Below are 22,923 nucleotides of genomic sequence, written 5' to 3' on the forward strand. Positions count from 1 at the left end.
CTGTCATGGAAATGTGACATGGAAATGTCAAGTCCAATGTGAAGCTCATTCTGTGATTTACATAGTAATGGAGAACAGGAAAGCATAAGTATCTATAATATAAGGCTAAATGGTACAAGCGATACAAATATGGAATATAAAGGAACAAAAAATTACACTGTTTGGGAAGCACTTCAACAAGGTAACATTCCTAGAGGAGAAGCAGCACAGGAAAATGTGAGATATCTTAAGGGAATAAACTCGTTCAGTTTGGTTAGAATATAGTGGGTAGTAAGACATGAAATGGGAAAGACCAGATGTGGAAAGTATTTCCTAAAATTAGAAGCAAACAGGGACCACTACCTTTAGAAAAATAAACCTGGTAGAAGTACAACAGGAGTAAGAAGGAATAAAGAGGTGGAAGCTACCACAGTAATACAGGTAAGAGTTAGGGAGGGTCTGACTGACTAGGTAGGCATGGACTGTGGAAGAAAAGCAGTTCTGAGACAGGGCAGGACCCTGTGGAAGATGACAGACACAAACCCAAAGATTAACCTCACATGCCGTGTAGCCCCTGGACTTTATAGGTAATGAACATTTAAGAATGATCTTGAAAATCCATGACCTATAGGAAACTATTATTCTGCTTAGGCAAAGATATGTATTTCACGGGCCGGAAACTGTTGTAGGTAAATGGTCATCTGAGTAGTTACATCAGTCCCACCATGTGCCTGGAATGTGGACATCACTCAGTTACATTTATACTCACTCTTGTGAATTAGTATGTCTTGTGAAACATACTTTATTTTTTTAAAATGTATGAGAGCGCACATGCATGCAAATGGGAGAAGGGCAAAGAAAGAGAGAAAGAGAGAATCCCCAGCTGACTCCACGTAAAAGCACAGAACTTGCGCCAGAGCTCGGATCTCACAAACTGTGAGATCTTGACCTGAGCCTAAATTAAGAGATGCTTAAATGAGCCACCCAGACGCTCCAAGAAAGACTTGTTTATAAATTATTTAATCTTATATTTAAATACTCCTAAACATGTAAGAGATTTCCTTAAAATTTTCAGTAATAATCAGGTGCATTTTATGAGGACAAATTATGGCTTTAGTGGTATTTATATTCTGATGATCTATAAAAGTCTTAAAACGTGATGCTCACAAATGACAAAGGTTTAACCTATTTCTATTTGAAAGGGGGCACTATGAGGCCAGGAAGACAAAAAGACGTGTCAGTGAAACTACGCAGCATGATACTGTAGTGGCAGATCTATCTCCAAACTCATAGAATGTACAACACTAAGAATGAATCCTAATGTAAACTACACATTTTGACTGATTATGATGTGTCAGTGTAATACCACTCTGGTGAGGGATGGTGACAGTGGGGGAGGCTATAGTTGTGGCGTGAGAATGGCGGGAGAATGGTGGTTTGTATATGACAAATCTCAGTACTTTCTGCTCAGTTTTGCTGTGGACCTAAAACTGCTCTAAAATAGTCTATTTGAAAAAGAGAGAGAGAGAGAGAGAGAGAGAGAGAGAGAGAGAGAGAGAGAGAGAGATATCTGTGCCAACATAGCACGTGGGCTGTTTCCATCCATGTCCCTCTTCCTTCTTCACACAGGCGCATCTTTTAAATGCCAGGCTGTCTGTATGGTCCTCTGGCACCTTTTTGCACCATGGCTTCTGCCCCACTAATTAGGTAATCCCCCTTTCGGTCGTAAGTTGTTCATCTCTCCCACACTTGCCTCTTGCTCTTGGACCTTTAATAAAAAGCTTCTGTAAGCATCTGAGTTACTGTCCTCCTAAGTCTATGTGCGTTCCAGTTTGAAGTCACAAGTGAAGTTATTAGGCCTCCCCAGAACACTAAGGGAGTCCACTTACTTTTTAAATCATTTCAGGACTCAGCTATTAGCAGAGAACACCTGAAAAGCACCTGAACCTGAATTAGCACTAGAACACCTGAAAAGCAGATATTCGAGAACAGGTATCTGAGGGGTTGGAAAAATATCACCAACAGACGAAAACTTCACCTGTCAGGGAAAGACTTTTCTAGTTCTTACTTCTTTCATTATTTAAACCATAACCAGAGTGAAAGATACCAAGAAAGAAAAACTACCATTCTGCAAAATGTGAAGTGATGCTCAAAACCTGAAGTGTGCATAAAATGGCAGAGGGAACTGGATTTCCCCCCCAGTCTCAGCTATTTCACTGAATAAAACATTAACTAAGAGGGCCAAATACATACATGCCTTACTAATAGAAAAAAATCAGTTCAGGAGTATGATAAAAACTACTAACTTCATGAAAATTAACCAACTTAGACTAGAAAAAAGCAGTAAAAAGATCATACCTTCAAAACCCATTCTCCAACATTATCCTCATCCTTGTATTTAAAATTGTACCAGATTTTGAGATATATAAATTGCTAAAATAACTGGCTAGGGCCATTGCTATTGATGGTTACACTGGATACTCTTCCCTACTGCCCTAGTACTTATCACTGTCAGAACTTCCTGTCTTCCTACATTTAGGTCAGCGGAAGTGCTCTTGTAGAAAGGAATGATATCATGAGTGTCACGTTCTACTGAGTATCATGTTCTGAACTAACACTGATTTTCACTACTAAGCAAAACTCAAAATCTGTCATTTACCAAACTGAAGTTGTAAAGTTTAAAAGAAAAATGACTTCTTTTTTCTAAATGAAACCCTTAAAGACTATTAAATTAATATCCTAAAACCCTTAAAACTACTGAACTAATTGCCTTTAGCCAGACTCCTAAATATCAGCTTTTAAAATTCAGGCAGTGGTTCAACCACACTGAAAGATAAACATTTAGTTAAAAAAAAAAAACAAAACTGTAGTGAGTGAGAAATACTACCAGCTATCTTTTGGTTTTGTAATCTACCTGCTTGATGCTAGAGAGGCTACTGGTGTGAAATTGCACTGTGCGCACAGTGAGGACGAGAATGGTGGCCATGAGGCGAGCACTGGATCAAGCACTCTTGTAAGCTCTCCTTGAGTACAGGGAGCCAGGCTCTAAACAGACTCACATAGTTGGCTGCCTTGGCTGCAAAACTATAAAAGCTACACATTTTCATTGAGTTTTAGAAGAAGTGTGACTTAATATGCAACATTCTACATTTGGGGAAAAATGACAGTGGAAAGTTTGGGGCATAGGATAGATTACTGCACTTTTAAGTGATACATTCCAAAAATCATTTAATTTTAATTGATATCTTCTTTTAAAGGGGTAAGGGATAATATATTCTAAATGATGTAGTTTTCCCCCTTCTCATCTAGTAGAAGTGTCTCTGACCACTGGCAATGCTTATAATCAGTGATGTTTTTAGATGATTACTAATAACAGATGGTAATCGGCTTTTCTTGAAAATGCACTGCTAATTTCCTGTGTTACCTTAAATAGACAGTCGAATGCAACAATACACGGATCGCATGCTTCATTCTAAGAGGTGAAACAATGAGGGAAATTTTGGACCTTTCTAGGTGAGAAGGCAAATTTAAGGCTCACAGTATAAACTTTAAGAAGGCCACTGTTTGCAAGCACAAGCCCACAGAGACTCAATTTGGGGGAAATCTGTACCACTTTTCTTCTCATTTAGAAGAATCCATCTGATTACCAGATAACAGAACTCAGTAAACAGCCTGGCTTTGTTCCTTAGGCAAGCCTAAATTGCTGGAAAGCACCTCTGCACCTCCCCGCCCCCACAAGCTCCTCCTGACTGGCCCCATCAAGCCCCCTCACACTGTTCTGTGTGATGGCTGTGGCACTGAGGCACTTTTCTCTACTAAAGTGGCACCGAGGCACTTTTCTCTACTAAGGTGCCCTTTGTTCATTATTCAAGGCCAAGGTCAAATACAGACTGTGGAGCACCTACCATGGTCTCCACTACTGGACCATTAGCAGTTTGCAGGAGGCATAGGGTATGTTATTCCCGTCTTCCCCAGAGCTCGACAAGAAAATACTAACAGGGATTTTTGAATAAACATGTGCCGTAATTTAGGGAATTCCTCTTCTTCCTGCTGCCAATGCCTCTTAAGGTATGCAGGGATTGCTTGACGGGTCCTAGGTCTAGTTTTCTATTCAGTTAACATATATGAAACCCTAAGTCTGGAAGTCAGTGTAATTAGACAGAGTTACCTTGCGGTAGAATACATGCAAGTAAAATTTAAAAGACCAGCCTACCTAATTTGGCCCCTCAGTCCCCTCTACCTATCACCCCACTTTCCGGCTCCTCTTCAAAGAACGTTTTGTAAGAATTATCTATACTCACTGTCTCTACTTCTTAACCCCACTCTCTCCTCATCCAACTCCAAAGCTTCAGTTCAAACCATGCCACTAAGATTGCTCCTCAAAATCATTAACACCTCCATTTGTCAAAATGAGGGGTCACCTGTGAGTGCTCATCTCCTCTGATCTCTCAATAACACTAGATTTTTGAAATACTTTCTTTACTTGGTTTTTAAGATACCATGCCTTTTATTTTTTATTTTATTTTAGAAAGAACGAACACGAGTAGGGGAAAGGGGCAGAAAGAGAGGGAGAGAGAGAATTTTAAGCAGGCTCCATGCCCAGCGCAGAGCCCGAAGCAGGGCTCGATCTTAGGACCTTGGGATCATGACCTGAGCTGAAATCAAGAGTTGGATGCTCAACCGAGTCACCGAGGATACCGTATCTTTAAAAATTTTTCTACTCCATGAGCTACTTCATTTGATTTGTAAACATTAGGAGTCTTGGGACCCTTCCCTTCTCTATCTATAGTTCTCTCATGTAATCTGTGTGTGTGGCTTTAGATACTACATATACGCTGATGATTCCCAAATTTACACCTTACTCCTAAAGTCTAGACTCTATATATCCAACTCCTTGATGTGCCTATAGGAACCTCATTCTCAGTTAAGTATCTGACTCTTGATTTTGGCTCAGGTCATGATCTCATTTGTGGAATCAGGTCCCTCCGGCTCTAGGCTGACAGTGTGGAGCCTGCATGGGATTCTCCCTTTCCTTTTTCTCTGCCCCTCCCCTGCCTGCTCTTTCTTTTAAAATAGATGAATAAACTTAAAAAAAAAAAAAGTGTCTAAAAAGCCTCTCGATTTTCCTTTCCAAATCCTGCCCATTTCAAGGAATCGCAGTGTATTCCACCTTTTGCTTAAGTAAAATTATGTAGGAGCAATCTCTGATTTTTTTCTTTCCTTTTCCTCCCTTGCATTCAATTCAGAAGCAAGGCAGTCAACTCCATTTCCAAAACAAATCTTGAGTCCATCTGCTTCTCTCCATTTTCACTCCTACCTCCCTAGTCTAGTCCACCACCATCTCTTGGATTAATAGAACAGTCTCCTCCACTAGTCTCATTTCTATTCTTGTCCCCCTACAATACATTGTGCAAATAGCAGCCAGTACAATTTCTTCAAACTATGGATCAGATTATATTACGTCCCTACTTCAAACCCACCAGGGACTACCTATCATACAGAGAATAAATGCAAGGGCACCACACAGTCTGGGAACCATCTATCTCTGACCTCATTCCCCTGCTCACTATATTCTAGCTATGCTTGCCTTCTTCCTAGTCCTTGAACTCCTCCTGTTCAAACTAGTCTTGGGGCCTATACATCAGATATTCTCTCCATCTGGAAGGCTTGCATCTCAGCTTTTTGCATATGTTGTTCCCTGTCATGAGTCAGGCCCCAGCTTAAATGCCACATTCTGTTGCCTTAGAAAGACCTCAAGTAGCCCCTGAATTACACCTATCACTCAAGTTAATTTTGGGTAATCTTGGACTCTCTTCTCAATCTTGATAAATACTTGATCTTTACAGGTAGATTAAGGCTAACAGTATTCAATTAACATTAAACGTCCCTTCTGTTTAGCTCCCACCCTTGAAAAATTTGGTCTCAAAGAATGTTTAAATAGAAAGAGAAACCTACATGTTCTTAAAGTTCAACAGTACTAGTAAAGAATAGACAGTATAAGAATTTATATAGGGGCATCTGGGTGGCTTAGCTGGGTGAGTGTCTGACTCTTGATTTTGGGTCAGTTCATGGTCTCACAGTTGTGGGACTAAACCCCGCATATGTTTGGGATTCTTTCTCTCCTCTCCACCCTTTCCCCCCTAGTGCATGTACTCATGCTTGCTCTCTCTCTTCCCTCAAAATAAACTTTAAAACCTTAAAATCATTAAAAAAAATAATTTATATTAAAGAATGGAAGATGACAAAGAAAGCTGCCTTAAATGGCCTCTTAGTTTTCCTTACAACTCTGACTCTATACTATTATAACTGAGTTAAAAAAAATTTCCATTTTATAGATAAGGAAACTGAATCCCAGGACACTTAAATAATTTGCTAAATGTCAAACGTCAGAATATAAATTAAAGTAGTCTCCATAGAAAATACTTTTAACCATCTATTACAAATTTTTGAGGCTTTAAAAAGGAAGAATTTGCCAACTTTTACAAAAACATTTTCCGCTTTGTAAGATTTTTATTTTTTCAAGACAACCAATTTAAGTTACCCTACTCTATAAAAGAGATTTTTAATGATAAAAATCTCTTAGGATTCTTGTCTCTTGAAATAAACTTGCCTTACTAGGAGTAGGTCTCCTATTTCTTAGTGCTCAGAAAATGTTTGACAAGTTTACTGGGCATCTGCAGCATCTGTTGCTTAAGAACTAAAAAAGTAAAAAGCTTCCTAAAGGTATAAATATAGGAGGTAGCTGAAAAGACTAAAAAGAATCTGAAAGGCAAAAGGGGGAGGGGGGAGAAGACAATGTGTGTACATACAGTCTGCTGGGCAAGGATTTTTAATGTCTTGCTAGAGTTCTTGTTTCAAAACCTAGCATTTTGGGGTTCCAGGGTGGCTCAATCAAGTGTTTGATTTTGGCTCAGGTCATGACCTCACAGTTTGGGAGTTTGAGCCCCATATCAGGATCTCTGCTGTCAGCACAGAGCCTGCTTTGGATCCTATCTCTCACTCTCCCTCTGCCCCTCCTCTGCTGACACTCTCCCAAATAAAAAATAACCATTAAAAACAAAAACAAAAATGAATAAACTGGAAAAAAAAAATCTTAAATTTCAACACTTTAAATTACTGGGTCTAAAAACTAGGGGAGTTTCTGGGGCACCTGGGTGGTTCAGTGGGTTAAGTGTCCAACTTTGGCTCAGGTCATGTGATGATCTCAAGGGTTTGTGAGTTTGAGCCCCGTGTGGGGCTCTGTGCTGACAGCTCAGAGCCTGGAGCCTGCTTTGGATTCTGTGTCTCCCTCTCTCTCTGCTCCTCCCCCACTTGTTCTCTCTCTCCCTCTCTCTCTCAAAAATAAATTTAAAAACTTAAAAAAAAATGAAATAAAACTAGGGGAGTTTTCAAGATTCACAAAGGTTAAAAAACAAGAGTTCCCGCTTGGTGCATGCATACATTTCCATGAGCCTTTCTGGATCCAGGAAACTGTGTAATGTTAACCTATTCACTCACGATGAAAGAGAACAAAAGATGTATCCCTAGAATAACCAATAACCCCACTAAGAGTTTTTGGAACTCTAACTTCATTCAACAAAAGTCTTAGTAGTATTCATTTCTAAAAAATGAATTAAAAAAAAATGACCAACAGAATTGGCTGATTCCCAGTTTTCACAGTAAAAGGATCTAACTTGTCTTAAAATATTATGAGCTTCCCCAAACTTGTATCATCCCAGGTTATGGCTAGGTGATTCTGGGGCCACCTTTATTTTCATCATTAACTAAAATATCCTCATACTAAAAGCAAGGTCCTCCTGCCTTCCTGAGTCCTGTGATCTGAATGCCACTGCTGAGGCCGGTCTGCTATGTACTTTCTGACCAGAAGAAAACTTAGAAGAGATCCTTCTGTATAGTTCTCTTACCACTGAGGAAGGTATTTTCCTTTTCAGAAAACAACAAAATCTGAGGTAACTGATACTTCTGCTACAAATGCCTAGAAACAAGATCAAATTTTTAATAATAAGTAGTTTATATTCATAGTTGAGTTCATAAGAAATAAAGGGAAATCCCTATGTGATGGAGACAAAGAAGAAAATGAAAACCAGAATAATCATCTGATACTGCAGCTAAACTTTATTATTATTTTCATAACCTTAGGATTGGGTACTATCAACCAGAAGATGAGACACGGGCCCAAGTGAGGCACAAAGTTAGAAGTGATTCCCAACTTAAAGGCTGAGACTCTCTTTTTCTTTTTGAGAGAGAGACGCAGAGGAAGACGGAGAGAGAATCCCAAGCAGGCTCCACCCTCAGTGTGGAGCCCAATGCGGGGCTCGATCCCACTACCATGAAATCATGACCTGAGCCAAAATCAAGAGTCATAGCAGGATGGGTTTAAGGTTCAGTATTTTACTACCAGTGTAGTTCAATAACTCCCAAATTGAGAAATTAACATAAAAACTGGACCCAGGTTAGTGTTATCTCTGGAACTCCTAGCAGATCAAAACCAAAACTGACTCTATGTCTATGTTAATAGGTAGCACAAATAGCAGCTGAAGAATTTGTGACCTGGAAAATATTTATGAGGAAGCGGGCCAGTTTATTACCAGTATATATAAATCTCTGTAGGAAAGGATGAGAAAGTCTATTTCTGTCTAAAGGGGGGAATAGAGAGAAGTGAAGAAAGGATAGTATTTGAGGAGATAATACATGAGAACTTTCCAAAAGTGATGAAAGCTATCAATCCTCAGATCCAAGATCTATACAGTACTTGAACAGAAGAAATGAAAGAAAAATGCAGAATGATGGAGACAAATAAAAACCTTAAGAGAACAAAACTAGAGAACAAAGGCATATTACCTCCAAAGGAATAATTAGATTGATTTCTCAACAGCAACCATAGAGGCCAGGATAAAATGGAATGTTTTCAAAGTGGCAGGAAAACAAAAAAACACACCTCTCAATCTAGAACTCTCTGCCCAGCTAATATGTCAAGATTGAGAGCAAAGACTTTCAGTGGCTGAAAGAGAATTCACTACCAACAATCCTACACTGAAAAAATCAGTCAGGGTGGTACTTCGGGGGGGAAGGGAAATGGAACCTAAAAAAGCAGAGCAGGATTTTTTAAAAACTGGTAAACATGAGGGTTTATCCAAATAAGCACTGAGCGGGGCACCTGGGTGGCTCAGTCAGTTAAGTGTCTGACTTTGGCTCAGGTCATGATCTCATAGTTCATGAGTTCAAGCCCTGCAATGGGTTATGTGCTGACAGCTCAGACCCTGACCCTGCTTCAGATTCTGTGTCTCCTCTCTCTCAGCCTTTCCCGGCTCATGCTCTGTCTCTCAAAAATAAAACAAAAAAATTTCAAAGAAACAATAAGTATGAACCACCACCACAGCAGTAATTATCACTACTTTGAAAGGATAGAGAAACACTAAGAAAAGAAAATACTAGACAACAAAAACACTGCAGAGAAGATCATCCATATTCAGGAAGAAGATAAAGCAATTCACATTAAAGCCATGGTTTTTAAACTTTGATGTGCATAAGAATTACCTAGAAGTTTTGTTAAAATACCACCTGCTTGGGGTGCCTGGGAAAAATGAATAAACAAAAATAAATCAATCCCACCAAAGGCAGGTAAGTTGGGGGGGGGGGAGAACTAAATACAACTCTTTAAGTTATCCAAAATGAATTAAAATGACAATGAAAAAAAACACAAAGATGGTCAGACTGAATAAAAAACAAAATTCTGCTATTTGTTGAATAGTAGTAATTAAGTCGGTCCCAGTAATGGCAAAAAGACAAAGTAACCAGCGACACAGAACAGAAAACCCAGGACAGACTCACACACGTAGGGAATTCTGATATATAACAGAGATGACACTTCAAATCATTGAGAAAAGGATTGACTATTGAATAAACAGAGCCAAAATGGCTGGTTATCAAGGGAAAAATGAAACTAGATTCCCACCTCTCACTTAGGTAAAATTCAACTTAGAATTAAATACTTAAATGTGAATAGCAAAAACTAAAACTTTTAGAAGAAAATATAGTAGTAGGGTAGGATTTCTTAAGACACAAAAAGAACTAATTAGAAAAGATTTGTGGGGCACCTGGGTGGCTCAGTCAGTTAAGCATTCGACTTCAGCTCAGGTCATGATCTCACAGTTTGTGGGTTCGAGTCCTGCATCGGGCTCTGTGTTGACAGTTTGGAGCCTGAAGCCTGCTTCTAATTATGTGTCTCCCGCTCTCTCTGCTCCTCCCTTGCTTGTGCTCTGTTTTTCTCTCTCTCTCTCAAAAATAAACAAACATTTTAAAAAATTAAAAAAAAAAAAGATTTGTGAGGTGGCTGGGTGGCTCAGTCTGTTGAGCATCCAACTTTGGCTCAGGTCATGATCTCACAGTTTGTAAGTTCATGTCCCTTGGTGGGCTCTCCACTTTCATTAAACAGCCCACTTCGGGTCCTCTGTCTCCCTCTCTCTGCTCCTTCCCTGTTCGCGCTCTCGCACACTCTCTCTCAAAAATAAACATTAAAAATAAATAAAATTTAAAAAAAAATTTGTGAATTCAACTAACTCAAAATCAAACCTGTTCATTAAAAGACACTGTAAGAAGGCGTAAAGATAAACATAAAAAGTTTGAGAAGAGGTTGAAGGGAAGATGGCGGCGTAGGAGGACGCTGGGCTCACCGCGCGTCCTGCTGATCACTTAGATTCCACCTACACTTGCCTAAAGAACCCAGAAAACCGCCAGAGGATTAGCAGAACGGAGTCTCCGGAGCCAAGCGCAGACGAGAGGCCCACGGAAGAGGGTAGGAAGGGCGGCGAGGCGGTGCACGCTCCACGGACTGGCGGGAGGGAGCCAGGGCGGAGGGGCGGCTCGCCGGCCAAGCGGAGACCCCGAGTCTGGCTGGCAAAAGCGGAGGGGCCAGAGGGACTGTGTTCCCACACCAAGCGCGACTTAGCGTCTGGGAGGTCATAAGTTAACAGCTTTGCTCAGAAAGCGGGAAGGCTGGAGGACAAAGGGAGGGAGAGCTGCTGAGCCCCCGGAAGACAGAACTCAGCTTGGCGGGGAACAAAGGCGCTCGCCAGCGCCATGTCCCCCGCCCATCCCCTAGCCAAAATCCCAAAGAGAACCAGTTCCTGCCAGGGAACTTGCTCGCTCCGCGCAAACACCCAACTCTGTGCTTCTGCGGAGCCAAACCTCCGGCAGCGGATCTGACTCCCTCCCGCTGCCACAGGGCCCCTCCTGAAGTGGATCACCTAAGGAGAAGCGAGCTAAGCCTGCCCCTCCTGCCCCCGTGCACCTTGCCTACCCACCCCAGCTAATACGCCAGATCCCCAGCACCACAAGCCTGGCAGTGTGCAAGTAGCCCAGACGGGCCACGCCACCCCACAGTGAATCCCGCCCCTAGGAGAGGGGAAGAGAAGGCACACACCAGTCTGACTGTGGCCCCAGCGGTGGGCGGGGGGGCAGACATCAGGTCTGACTGCAGCTCCGCCCACCAACTCCAGTTATACACCACAGCACAAGGGAAGTGCCCTGCAGGTAGGCACCACTCCAGGGAGTATCCAAAATGACCAAACGGAAGAATTCCCCTCAAAAGAATCTCCAGGAAATAACAACAGCGAATGAACTGATCAAAAAGGATTTAAATAATATAACAGAAAGTGAATTTAGAATAATAGTCATAAAATTAATCGCTGGGCTTCAAAACAGTATACAGGACAGCAGAGAATCTCTTGCCACAGAGATCAAGGGACTAAGGAACAGTCGCAAGGAGCTGAAAAGCGCTTTAAACGAAATGCAAAACAAAATAGAAACGACGACAGCTCGGATTGAAGAGGCAGAGGAGAGAATAGGTGAACTAGAAGATAAAGTTATGGAAAAAGAGGAAGCTGAGAGAAAGAGAGATAAAAAAATCCAGGAGTATGAGGGAAAAATTAGAGAACTAAGTGATACACTAAAAAGAAATAATATACGCATAATTGGTATCCCAGAGGAGGAAGAGAGAGGGAAAGGTGCTGAAGGGGTACTTGAACAAATTATAGCTGAGAACTTCCCTGAACTGGGGAAGGAAAAAGGCATTGAAATCCAAGAGGCACAGAGAACTCCCTTCAGACGTAACTTGAATCGATCTTCTGCACGACATATCATAGTGAAACTGGCAAAATACAAGGATAAAGAGAAAATTCTGAAAGCAGCAAGGGATAAACGTGCCCTCACATATAAAGGGAGACCAATAAGACTCGTGACTGATCTCTCTTTTGAAACTTGGCAGGCCAGAAAGGCTTGGCACGATATCTTCAGTGTGCTGAACAGGAAAAATATGCAGCCGAGAATCCTTTATCCAGCAAGTCTGTCATTTAGAATAGAAGGAGAGATAAAGGTCTTCCCAAACAAACAAAAACTGAAGGAATTTGTCACCACTAAACCAGCCCTACAAGAGATCCTAAGGGGGATCCTGTGAGACAAAGTACCAGAGACATCACTATAAGCATAAAACATACAGACATCACAATGACTCTAAACCCATATCTTTCTATAATAACACTGAATGTAAATGGATTAAATGCGCCAACCAAAAGACATAGGGTATCAGAATGGATAAAAAAACAAGACCCATCTATTCGCTGTCTACAAGAGACTCATTTTAGATCTGAGGACACCTTTAGATTGAGAGTGAGGGGATGGAGAACTATTTATCATGCTACTGGAAGCCAAAAGAAAGCTGGAGTAGCCATACTTATATCAGACAAACTAGACTTTAAATTAAAGGCTGTAACAAGAGATGAAGAAGGACATTATATAATAATTACAGGGTCTATATATCAGGAAGAGGTAACAATTATAAATGTCTATGCGCCGAATACCGGAGCCCCCAGATATATAAAACAATTACTCATAAACATAAGCAACCTTATTGATAAGAATGTGGTCATTGCTGGGGACTTTAACACCCCACTTACAGAAATGGATAGATCATCTAGACACACAGTCAATAAAGAAACAAGGGCCCTGAATGATACATTGGATCAGATGGACTTGACAGATATATTTAGAACTCTGCATCCCAAAGCAACAGAATATACTTTCTTCTCGAGTGCACATGGAACATTCTCCAAGATAGATCATATACTGGGTCACAAAACAGCCCTTCATAAGTTTACAAGAATTGAAATTATACCATGCATACTTTCAGACCACAATGCTATGAAGCTTGAAATCAACCACAGGAAAAAGTCTGGAAAACTTCCAAAAGCATGGAGGTTAAAGAACACCCTACTAACGAATGACTGGGTCAACCAGGCAATTAGAGAAGAAATTAAAAAATATATGGAAACAAACGAAAATGAAAATACAACAATCCAAACGCTTTGGGACGCAGCGAAGGCAGTCCTGAGAGGAAAATACATTGCAATCCAGGCCTATCTCAAGAAACAAGAAAAATCCCAAATACAAAATCTAACAGCACACCTAAAGGAAATAGAAGCAGAACAGCAAAGGCAGCCTAAACCCAGCAGAAGAAGAGAAATCATAAAGATCAGAGCAGAAATAAACAATATAGAATCTAAAAAAACTGTAGAGCAGATCAACGAAACCAAGAGTTGGTTTTTTGAAAAAATAAACAAAATTGACAAACCTCTAGCCAGGCTTCTCAAAAAGAAAAGGGAGATGACCCAAATAGATAAAATCATGAATGAAAATGGAATTATTACAACCAATCCCTCAGAGATACAAACAATTATCAGGGAATACTATGAAATATTATACGCCAACAAATTGGACAACCTGGAAGAAATGGACAAATTCCTAAACACCCACACTCTTCCAAAACTCAATCAGGAGGAAATAGAAAGCTTGAACAGACCCATAGCCAGCGAAGAAATTGAATCGGTTATCAAAAATCTCCCAACAAATAAGAGTCCAGGACCAGATGGCTTCCCAGGGGAGTTCTACCAGACGTTTAAAGCAGAGATAATACCTATCCCTCTCAAGCTATTCCAAGAAATAGAAAGGGAAGGAAAACTTCCAGACTCATTCTATGAAGCCAGTATTACTTTGATTCCTAAACCAGACAGAGACCCAGTAAAAAAAGAGAACTACAGGCCAATATCCCTGATGAATATGGATGCAAAAATTCTCAATAAGATACCAGCAAATCGAATTCAACAGCATATAAAAAGAATTATTCACCATGATCAAGTGGGATTCATTCCTGGGATGCAGGGCTGGTTCAACATTCGCAAATCGATCAACGTGATACATCACATTAACAAAAAAAAAAAGAGAAGAACCATATGATTCTGTCAATCGATGCAGAAAAGACCTTTGACAAAATCCAGCACCCTTTCTTAATAAAAACCCTTGAGAAAGTCGGGATAGAAGGAACATACTTAAAGATCATAAAAGCCATTTATGAAAAGCCCACAGCTAACATCATCCTCAACGGGGAAAAACTGAGAGCTTTTTCCCTGAGATCAGGAACACGACAGGGATGCCCACTCTCACCGCTGTTGTTTAACATAGTGCTGGAAGTGCTAGCATCAGCAATCAGACAACAAAAGGAAATCAAAGGCATCCAAATTGGCAAAGATGAAGTCAAGCTTTCACTTTTTGCAGATGACATGATATTATACATGGAAAATTCGATAGACTCCACCAAAAGTCTGCTAGAACTGATACATGAATTCAGCAAAGTTGCAGGATACAAAATCAATGTACAGAAATCAGTTGCATTCTTATACACTAACAATGAAGCAACAGAAAGAAAAATAAAGAAACTGATCCCATTCACAATTGCACCAAGAAGCATAAAATACCTAGGAATAAATCTAACCAAAGATGTAAAAGATCTGTATGCTGAAAACAATAGAAAGCTTATGCAGGTAATTGAAGAAGATATAAAGAAATGGAAAGATATTCCCTGCTCATGGATTGGAAGAATAAATATTGTCAAAATGTCAATACTACCCAAAGCTATCTACATATTCAATGCAATCCCAATCAAAATTGCACCTGCATTCTTCTCAAAACTAGAACAAGCAATCCTAAAATTCATATGGAACCACAAAAGGCCCCGAATAGCCAAAGTAATTTTGAAGAAGACGACCAAAGCAGGAGGCATCACAATCCCAGACTTTAGCCTCTACTACAAAGCTGTAATCATCAAGACAGCATGGTATTGGCATAAAAACAGACACATAGACCAATGGAATAGAATAGAAACCCCAGAACTAGACCCACAAACGTATGGCCAACTAATCTTTGACAAAGCAGGAAAGAACATCCAATGGAAAAAAGACAGTCTCTTTAACAAATGGTGCTGGGAGAACTGGACAGCAACATGCAGAAGGTTGAAACTAGACCACTTTCTCACACCATTCACAAAAATAAACTCAAAATGGATAAAGGACCTGAATATGAGACAGGAAACCATCAAAACCTTAGAGGAGAAAGCAGGAAAAGACCTCTCTGATCTCAACCGTAGCAATCTCTTACTCGGCACATCCCCAAAGGCAAGGGAATTAAAAGCAAAAGTGAATTACTGGGACCTTATGAAGATAAAAAGCTTCTGCACAGCAAAGGAAACAACCAACAAAACTAAAAGGCAACCAACGGAATGGGAAAAGATATTTGCAAATGACATATCGGACAAAGGGCTAGTATCCAAAATCTATAAAGAGCTCATCAAACTCCACACCCGAAAAACAAATAACCCAGTGAAGAAATGGGCAGAAAACATGAATAGACACTTCTCTAAAGAAGGCATCCGGATGGCCAACAGGCACATGAAAAGATGTTCAACGTCGCTCCTTATCAGGGAAATACAAATCAAAACCACACTCAGATATCACCTCACGCCAGTCAGAGTGGCCAAAATGAAGAAATCAGGAGACTATAGATGCTGGAAAGGATGTGGAGAAACGGGAACCCTCTTGCACTGTTGGTGGGAATGCAAATTGGTGCAGCCGCTCTGGAAAGCAGTGTGGAGGTTCCTCAGAAAATTAAAAATAGACCTACCCTATGACCCAGCAATAGCACTGCTAGGAATTTATCCAAGGGATACAGGAGTACTGATGCATAGGGGCACTTGTACCCCAATGTTTATAGCAGCACTCTCAACAATAGCCAAATTATGGAAAGAGCCTAAATGTCCATCAACTGATGAATGGATAAAGAAATTGTGGTTTATATACACAATGGAATACTACGTGGCAATGAGAAAAAATGAAATATGGCCTTTTGTAGCAACGTGGATGGAACTGGAGAGTGTGATGCTAAGTGAAATAAGCCATACAGAGAAAGACAGATACCATATGGTTTCACTCTTATGTGGATCCTGAGAAACGTAACAGAAACCCATGGGGGAGGGGAAGGGAAAAAAAAAAAAAAAAAAAAGAGGTTAGAGTGGGAGAGAGCCAAAGCATAAGAGACTGTTAAAAACTGAGAACAAACTGAGGGTTGATGGGGGGTGGGAGGGAGGCAGGGTGGGTGGTGGGTATTGAGGAGGGCACCTTTTGGGATGAGCACTGGGTGTTGTATGCAAACCAATTTGACAGTAAATTTCATATATTAAAAAATAAATTAAAAAAAAAACAATAAAAAAAAAGTTTGAGAAGATATTTATAATACATATAACTAAAAAAAACTGAAATTCAGAAGAGATAAATAACATATGCAGATCACTACCACTCTCATTAAGACATTAAAAATAGGTGAAAGACACAAGCATTTCAAACAGGAAAAAAAAGATTAAACGTGGAAAGATGCTACAGAGAACAAACTGAGGGCTGCTGGAGGAGAGGTAGGTGGGTGGGGTTAAATGGATGATGGGCACAAAGGAGGGCACTTTTTTGGATGAGCACTGGGTGTCATATATAAGAAATGAATCAATGGGTTCTACTCCTGAAGCCAAGATACACTGTATGTTGTTAACTAACTTGAAAAGAAAGAAAGAAAGAAAGAAAGAAAGAAAGAAAGAAAGAAAGAGAAAAGGAAGAGAAGGAACAAAAGGAAGGAAGAGAAGGAAGAGAAGCAAGGAAGTAAGATAGATCACCAGAAATCAGGGGACTGCAAATGAAGACCAAAATGATTTACCATTGTAAACCCAACAGATTCACTAAAACTAATAAACTGACAAAATCAGTGTCAGACGATGCATCAGAGAAAACCTTTACATTCTGCTAGCAGTGCAGTTTAAAGTCCTTGGAAGACAAATTTAACATTATTTTGTAAAATTTAGTGCCAAAAATTTTACTCCTACGTATGCCCGAGACAATCTCATACTTTTGCTCCAGAAGACATCACAAGAATGTTCCTAGCAGCAAAGGTTCTATCAGTAAAGACGTAAAAATAGCACAATATGTCCATCTCTAGGAAAATGGATACAGCATGGTGTATTTCCATGACACAATTTTGTACATCAGTGAAAATGAATGAATGAACTATAGCTATAAACAACCTGAGTATATAAAAACCAGATAAAAAAGGCAAATCCTTGAAGAGGACACAGAATATGGTATTTTTTTTAAAAGCTCAAAAAAAAAAAACCACTCAAAGTACATATGATACAATTATTATTATTATTATTATTATTATTATTATTATTATTATTATTTTGAAGCAGAGAAAGCAAAAATCTATGTCAGTGGTTCTGGGGAACGAAGAGGACAGAAGGTTGAGATGAGGAGCTACTAAGTGGATCTCACCTAGTAGTAATGCAAGAGTTCTTGGAATGGGTGTGGAGGGTGGTATCAGGAGTAGTCTTTAAGATTTTAATGCTTTAAAACTTAACTTTGTAACTTAAGCATGCATGTGTATGCGTACACACACACACACACACGTGTGTGTGTGTGTGTGTGTATACACATATTTATTTCCATTCTTTGGTATGTATCAACTATATATAATAAGTAAAAAAAGGGAAAATATGACTAAAACATGCTAGCCGATACTGCCGTGGAAACCAAATCCCCAGTCCAATACTTACTGGTCAAGGGTCTTATAATAAATGTCCAGATCCTTGTTCACAAGCTCTGTTGTTCTCATGACAATCATCATTTCCCTGTACTTTTCCTCCGCATCCCGAAATTGAGGTTCTCGAAGTTCTCTCTTAAAATGTATAATTTCTTCCTCATAACCTTTCTGTCGCCCTATTGCCAAACTGTGATTTCTTTTTATATTATCTATTTTTTCTTCCAATTTCTGATGTTCACTACAGAAGGTAAAAATGACAATTAAGGACAATTTTTAGCTTTTAGCAGCCTGCAATGGAAAAGCTGGATCTTTTTAGATATATAATAAGTCTCCTTATTAAGGCTTTAGTACTAAAGAAAATTTTCTTCCTTTCCAAATCTCTGAAGCATCCAGGTTTCTAAACAGCTGATTTCTGTGTGCCGAATAAGGTACTCTGAACACTGAACAAATTCCTTACTTTAAGCACTAACCTAAAAAAAAGTACTGTCAGTGATTAAATTACAAATTCACAAAATTCTGATTGTGAACCAAGAATGCACAATCATCAACAGAGAAGTTACTAAGAAGGGTCATCATTTTGTTCACAGTACATCAGAGACAAAATACAATTTCATCTCAAACTATTAGTTTCTGTGGTATTAATAAAAGTTTGTAATCTACAAAATCTCACTTGCCCAAATAGAAGCATAATTATAACCCCAAAAGGTAAAATACACAAACTTTTCTGATAAGTTGGGAGGTAATACAGATTTGAATATGTGTTTTAAAAACCTTACTCATTTAACAGTTATGTATTAAGCACCTCTTATTAAGCACTGTTCTCCAGTTTATGGACATTCTTACAGAACTGGCCTGATTATGTTTTGATATTTCTGTTGCACGCTAGTTGAAGACAGATTGGAAAAAGATCAGACCTACTTAGTAGTCTGAATGAATATAGACATCACTGTTATGTACCAGGCACAGAAGAAATTATAAAAATGCCTGGCTTTTCTTCAGTAGCAAAGAATAAATTGTTTCGATTTTAAGTATCTTCTAAAAGCTTCACTCTTTCAACTTCAACACTGGGAGTGCTAACAATGCAATGTTAAAGAGCTGAGGCTTGGGAGCTAGGATATCTGGGTCACATTCCAGGCCTTCATCATAATTTCCTGTGGATTTTTTTTTCTGGTCTCAATGTCCTAATGCTTTAAAAATGAGACTGAAGATGAAGAGCTCTTCCAGTTATAAAGTTTGATTTTTTCAATATATGAAAGAGATTTTTAAATAGCTAACTGGGGAGATCTGGGGACTTCGCATTTTTAATCCTGCCCATCACTCCAGTATGACTACAAATTCTTTATCACTTCTTTGGTAATTCAATTCGTAAAGCCCTGACATATAGTTGCATAAAAAAATCCATTCACCTCCCTGTAAGCCTCAAGGTACACTTATGCTAAAATTCTTTTTTAAAAAATATACTGAATATTGTTTACATTTCAATAAAGAGACCTTTAAAGGCTCCTTTTAAAAACATACTTTTTCATTTGTAAGACCTGCATTTGACCCATTTCCTTCAAATGCTGTTTTCTTTCTTCTTCAACTTCTTTTAGTTCCTCATTTCTTTTTCTTAAAGTAAGGTTATCTTGTAGCCATCTTTCTTGTATCTAAATAATATTAAATTGGTTAACAAAAACAATCAAGTTACCAACATGAGACTCAATATACAGCTGTTGACAGGTGGTACTGATTCTGCCTTTACTTGGAATCATGTTAAACTCAACAGAGGGGGAATAAGCCAGTGTGAAGGGATCTTGAGGCCTGGAAAAATCTGGCTGGCTCATAAATACACAAAACAGATATTTAAAAGATGAAATAAAAGAATATAACTAGATGTTTTAGTATTTTATACTTAATGCCTCATTGGATCATCTTGCATGGGAACCCCACAAGAGAGACTACTGATGTAAAAGATCACAAGAGAGAAATATACTATCAGTCTCCCCACTTTTTTCCCCCTATTTGTATCTGTCCCCTAACATGTGCCAAGGTTGTAAGAAGCGTTAGGTATGTCAGATAGACCTTTACTTTCAAGCTGACAAATGATAGTCACAAGACAGTCAGAAATTTCACAAAAATAGTATATATCTACATAGTGATGACACTTTCCCTGGCCATTGAACTGAATTGAAAAATTTAAAAGTTGGCTGTTCTGAGTACTACTGTCCTTAAAAAAGAAACCCAGTCACTTAGCGGCAGCAGCAACACCAACATAATTATTTCAGTAATTACCCTGGTGATTGTGGACTAGGCTGTCAAGAGCCAAAACAAATAGTTTATAAGGTGACTCTTTGGAATATAGACAAAAAAATCTTGCAGAAACAGGTTTGGCTCATAAAAGCCTGAATATAGGAAACTCATCCCAAGTTCACAGTCTGGACTTTTCAAAGAGGAAGCTAGGACCCTCTTGCAGTAATCCGTGCAACTGAAATAAACTCAGTGGTATGGGAAGTGGGAGGGAGGGGCAGACTTGTGGCAGTTATCTTCTTGCCAACAGTAATGGCACAGGAATTAATAAGGAATAAGGATCTGGGAGGTGGGTGAGAAGAAGGGAAGTCCAGGACTTCTGTCACATGCTTAAGTCTCCCATCTATGATTCAGTAATTTGAGATAGGTATTTTCTTAAACTGTCATTAAGGCCACCTTCAGTTTTCCTGCAAACAGTAATACAAATATACATATAAATGATACAGTTGTAAATGTCCTTTTGTTGCCAAGGCAACCTAATGTACCACTGCAGCTGCTGTGACTTTCAAAAATTCTCCCATAGTAGACTATGCTTGGACTTTTTCATTATTAGTAACAGAAAGCTAAGCATTTCTTTCTTTTTTTTTTTTTTTAAGGTCAGCTTCTAGTTGCCTTTAACCGTCATTCTGGAAGACAGTATACAGCACGGTAGTTAAGGAGCAAAAGTTTTGGACTCAGGTACATCTAGGCTCAAATCTCAGCATTACAAAGCTCTCATATTTGATGACTTTGGGCAAATTAGTTTAAATTCTGAGCCTCAGTTTACTTATAAGATGGTGGTAATAATACCACCTGTCATACAGAGCTGATATGAAGATTAAATGAGTGAACATATGCAACCAGCACAGTGCCCGGCTCACTAATTGATAGGGAAAAGCTTTTTGGGTTAAATGTGTCCTTGAGAATTCCAATTATTGTTTACAAAACAAACTACTGGAGAAAGAGAAAAGAAAGACAGATGCAGTTATAATACAACAGAACTGTTTTTCTGTTATAGGAGCAATTTGACAATGTAAGGTCAAGTTCTCCTTCTATTGCTGCTTTTGTGACCTGGGGCAAGACAGGTCACTTCCAGTTCCTTTCATCTAAAAAAGGAGGGAGGCAGGTTATTAAACTACCAAATTTTTTATTCTGTGGACTAAATTTAGTAGAGCTTAATCATGAAATAAGGTACTGTCAGGCTCAATTTTAAATATTAACTCCAGTCATCCAGCTCAGATGACAGTTAATGCATGCAGTGGGGTACCTAAAGCAAACCTAAAAATTAGCTGCCTTCTAGGCAACTGTGATAGAATAGCATACTGAATAGATGCAGTTCAATGTCCATCAAGTCTGGTTGGGAAAAAGACCATGTAATTCTAGAGGATAGCTTGGAAGCTCGCAATGCTCTAGCTCAGTGACTGATAGATCAGAACCCCTGGGGAACTTTAACAAAGCATACATGCCTCTGCTCATGACCCAGAAATTCTGATTTATTGGCCTATAATGGAAACCCAGACATGTATATTTTTAATAACACAGGTGATTTTTTTTTTTTTTTTTAGAAAACTGAGATGTAATTCATATACCATACAATTCACCATTTTAAAGTGTGTAACTCAGTGGTTTTAGTATATTCACAAGATTATGCCACAATTACTACTATCTTATTTCAGAACATTTACCACCCCCCAAAGGAAATACACTAACACATTAGCAGTCACTTCATTCCCTTCTCTCTCCTTCCCCTAGCCCCTGGCAACCCTAATTTGCTTTCTGTCCCTATGGATATCTGCATTTCATAGAAAGAATAATACAGTATGTGGTCTTTTGTGATTGGATTCTTTGATCACTTAGCATGTTGTTTTCAAGGTTTATCCATGTTGTAACATATATCAATATTTCATTCCTTTTCGAGGCTGAATAATTTTCCATGAGTGAGGGTTAATGTTATGTGTCAACCTGACTGGGCCATGGGGTGCTTAGACATATGTTTGGAAATGTTGGTGGAACATTATTCTGAGTATGTCTTGAAATTAACATTTGAATTGGGAGACTAAAACAGACTCCCCCCCCCCCCCCCCCCCCCCCGCCATGTGGGTGAGCCTCATCACATTAACTGACAATGACCTGAAAAGAACAAAAACCTCCAAGTAAGAGGTAACTTCGCTGGCCTCAATGTATAAGCTGGAACAGTGGTCTTTTCCCGCCTTTAGGCTTGAACTGAAACCTTGGCTCTCCTAGTTCTCAGGCCTTCAAACTCAGACTGGAACTATACCAATGGCTTCCCTTGGTCTCCATCTTGCCAACTACAGATCTTGGGAGTTCTCAGCCTCTACAATCACGTGAGCCAATTCCTTATAATAAACTCCTTTATATATATCCTATTGGTTCTGTTTCTCTGGAGAACCCTAATACATATGGATATACCACATTTATCCATTCATCAGTTGATGACCATTTGGGTTATTTCCATATTTTGACTACTGTGAATAACGCTGCTATGAATATTCTTATACAAGTTTTTATGTGAACATGTTTAAAATTTTCTTGGTTGTATCCTAGGAGTGGTAAACCCAAGTGATTCTAATGGGTGCCCCTAGTTCTCTAAACACTCCAACATTTATCTTAGGCTTTAATCACACCACCTTACAAAGAACACCTCATCAAGGAAAGATAAAAAAACATGCTGAAACACACTGTGTGGGGGAAAAA

General features: G+C 39.2%; 1 protein-coding gene across 2 annotated transcripts in view; it reads right to left on the bottom strand.

The window, feature by feature from the left end:
- Positions 1–22,923, bottom strand: part of RAD50 (RAD50 double strand break repair protein) — a 93,872-nt gene that overhangs the window by 12,516 nt on the left and 58,433 nt on the right. For both annotated transcript variants that reach the window (XM_019422047.2, XM_019422049.2), the window contains 2 exons: positions 19,462–19,589; positions 17,957–18,181 (listed from right to left, as the gene is read on the bottom strand). In XM_019422047.2, coding sequence (XP_019277592.1) covers positions 17,957–18,181; positions 19,462–19,589 — 353 coding nt within the window. The remainder of the gene's footprint in view (positions 1–17,956; positions 18,182–19,461; positions 19,590–22,923) is intronic.

Source organism: Panthera pardus, unplaced genomic scaffold, assembly GCF_024362965.1.
Source record: "Panthera pardus isolate Hobbes unplaced genomic scaffold, ASM2436296v1 HiC_scaffold_2, whole genome shotgun sequence".
Classification (NCBI taxonomy): Eukaryota; Metazoa; Chordata; class Mammalia; order Carnivora; family Felidae; genus Panthera; species Panthera pardus.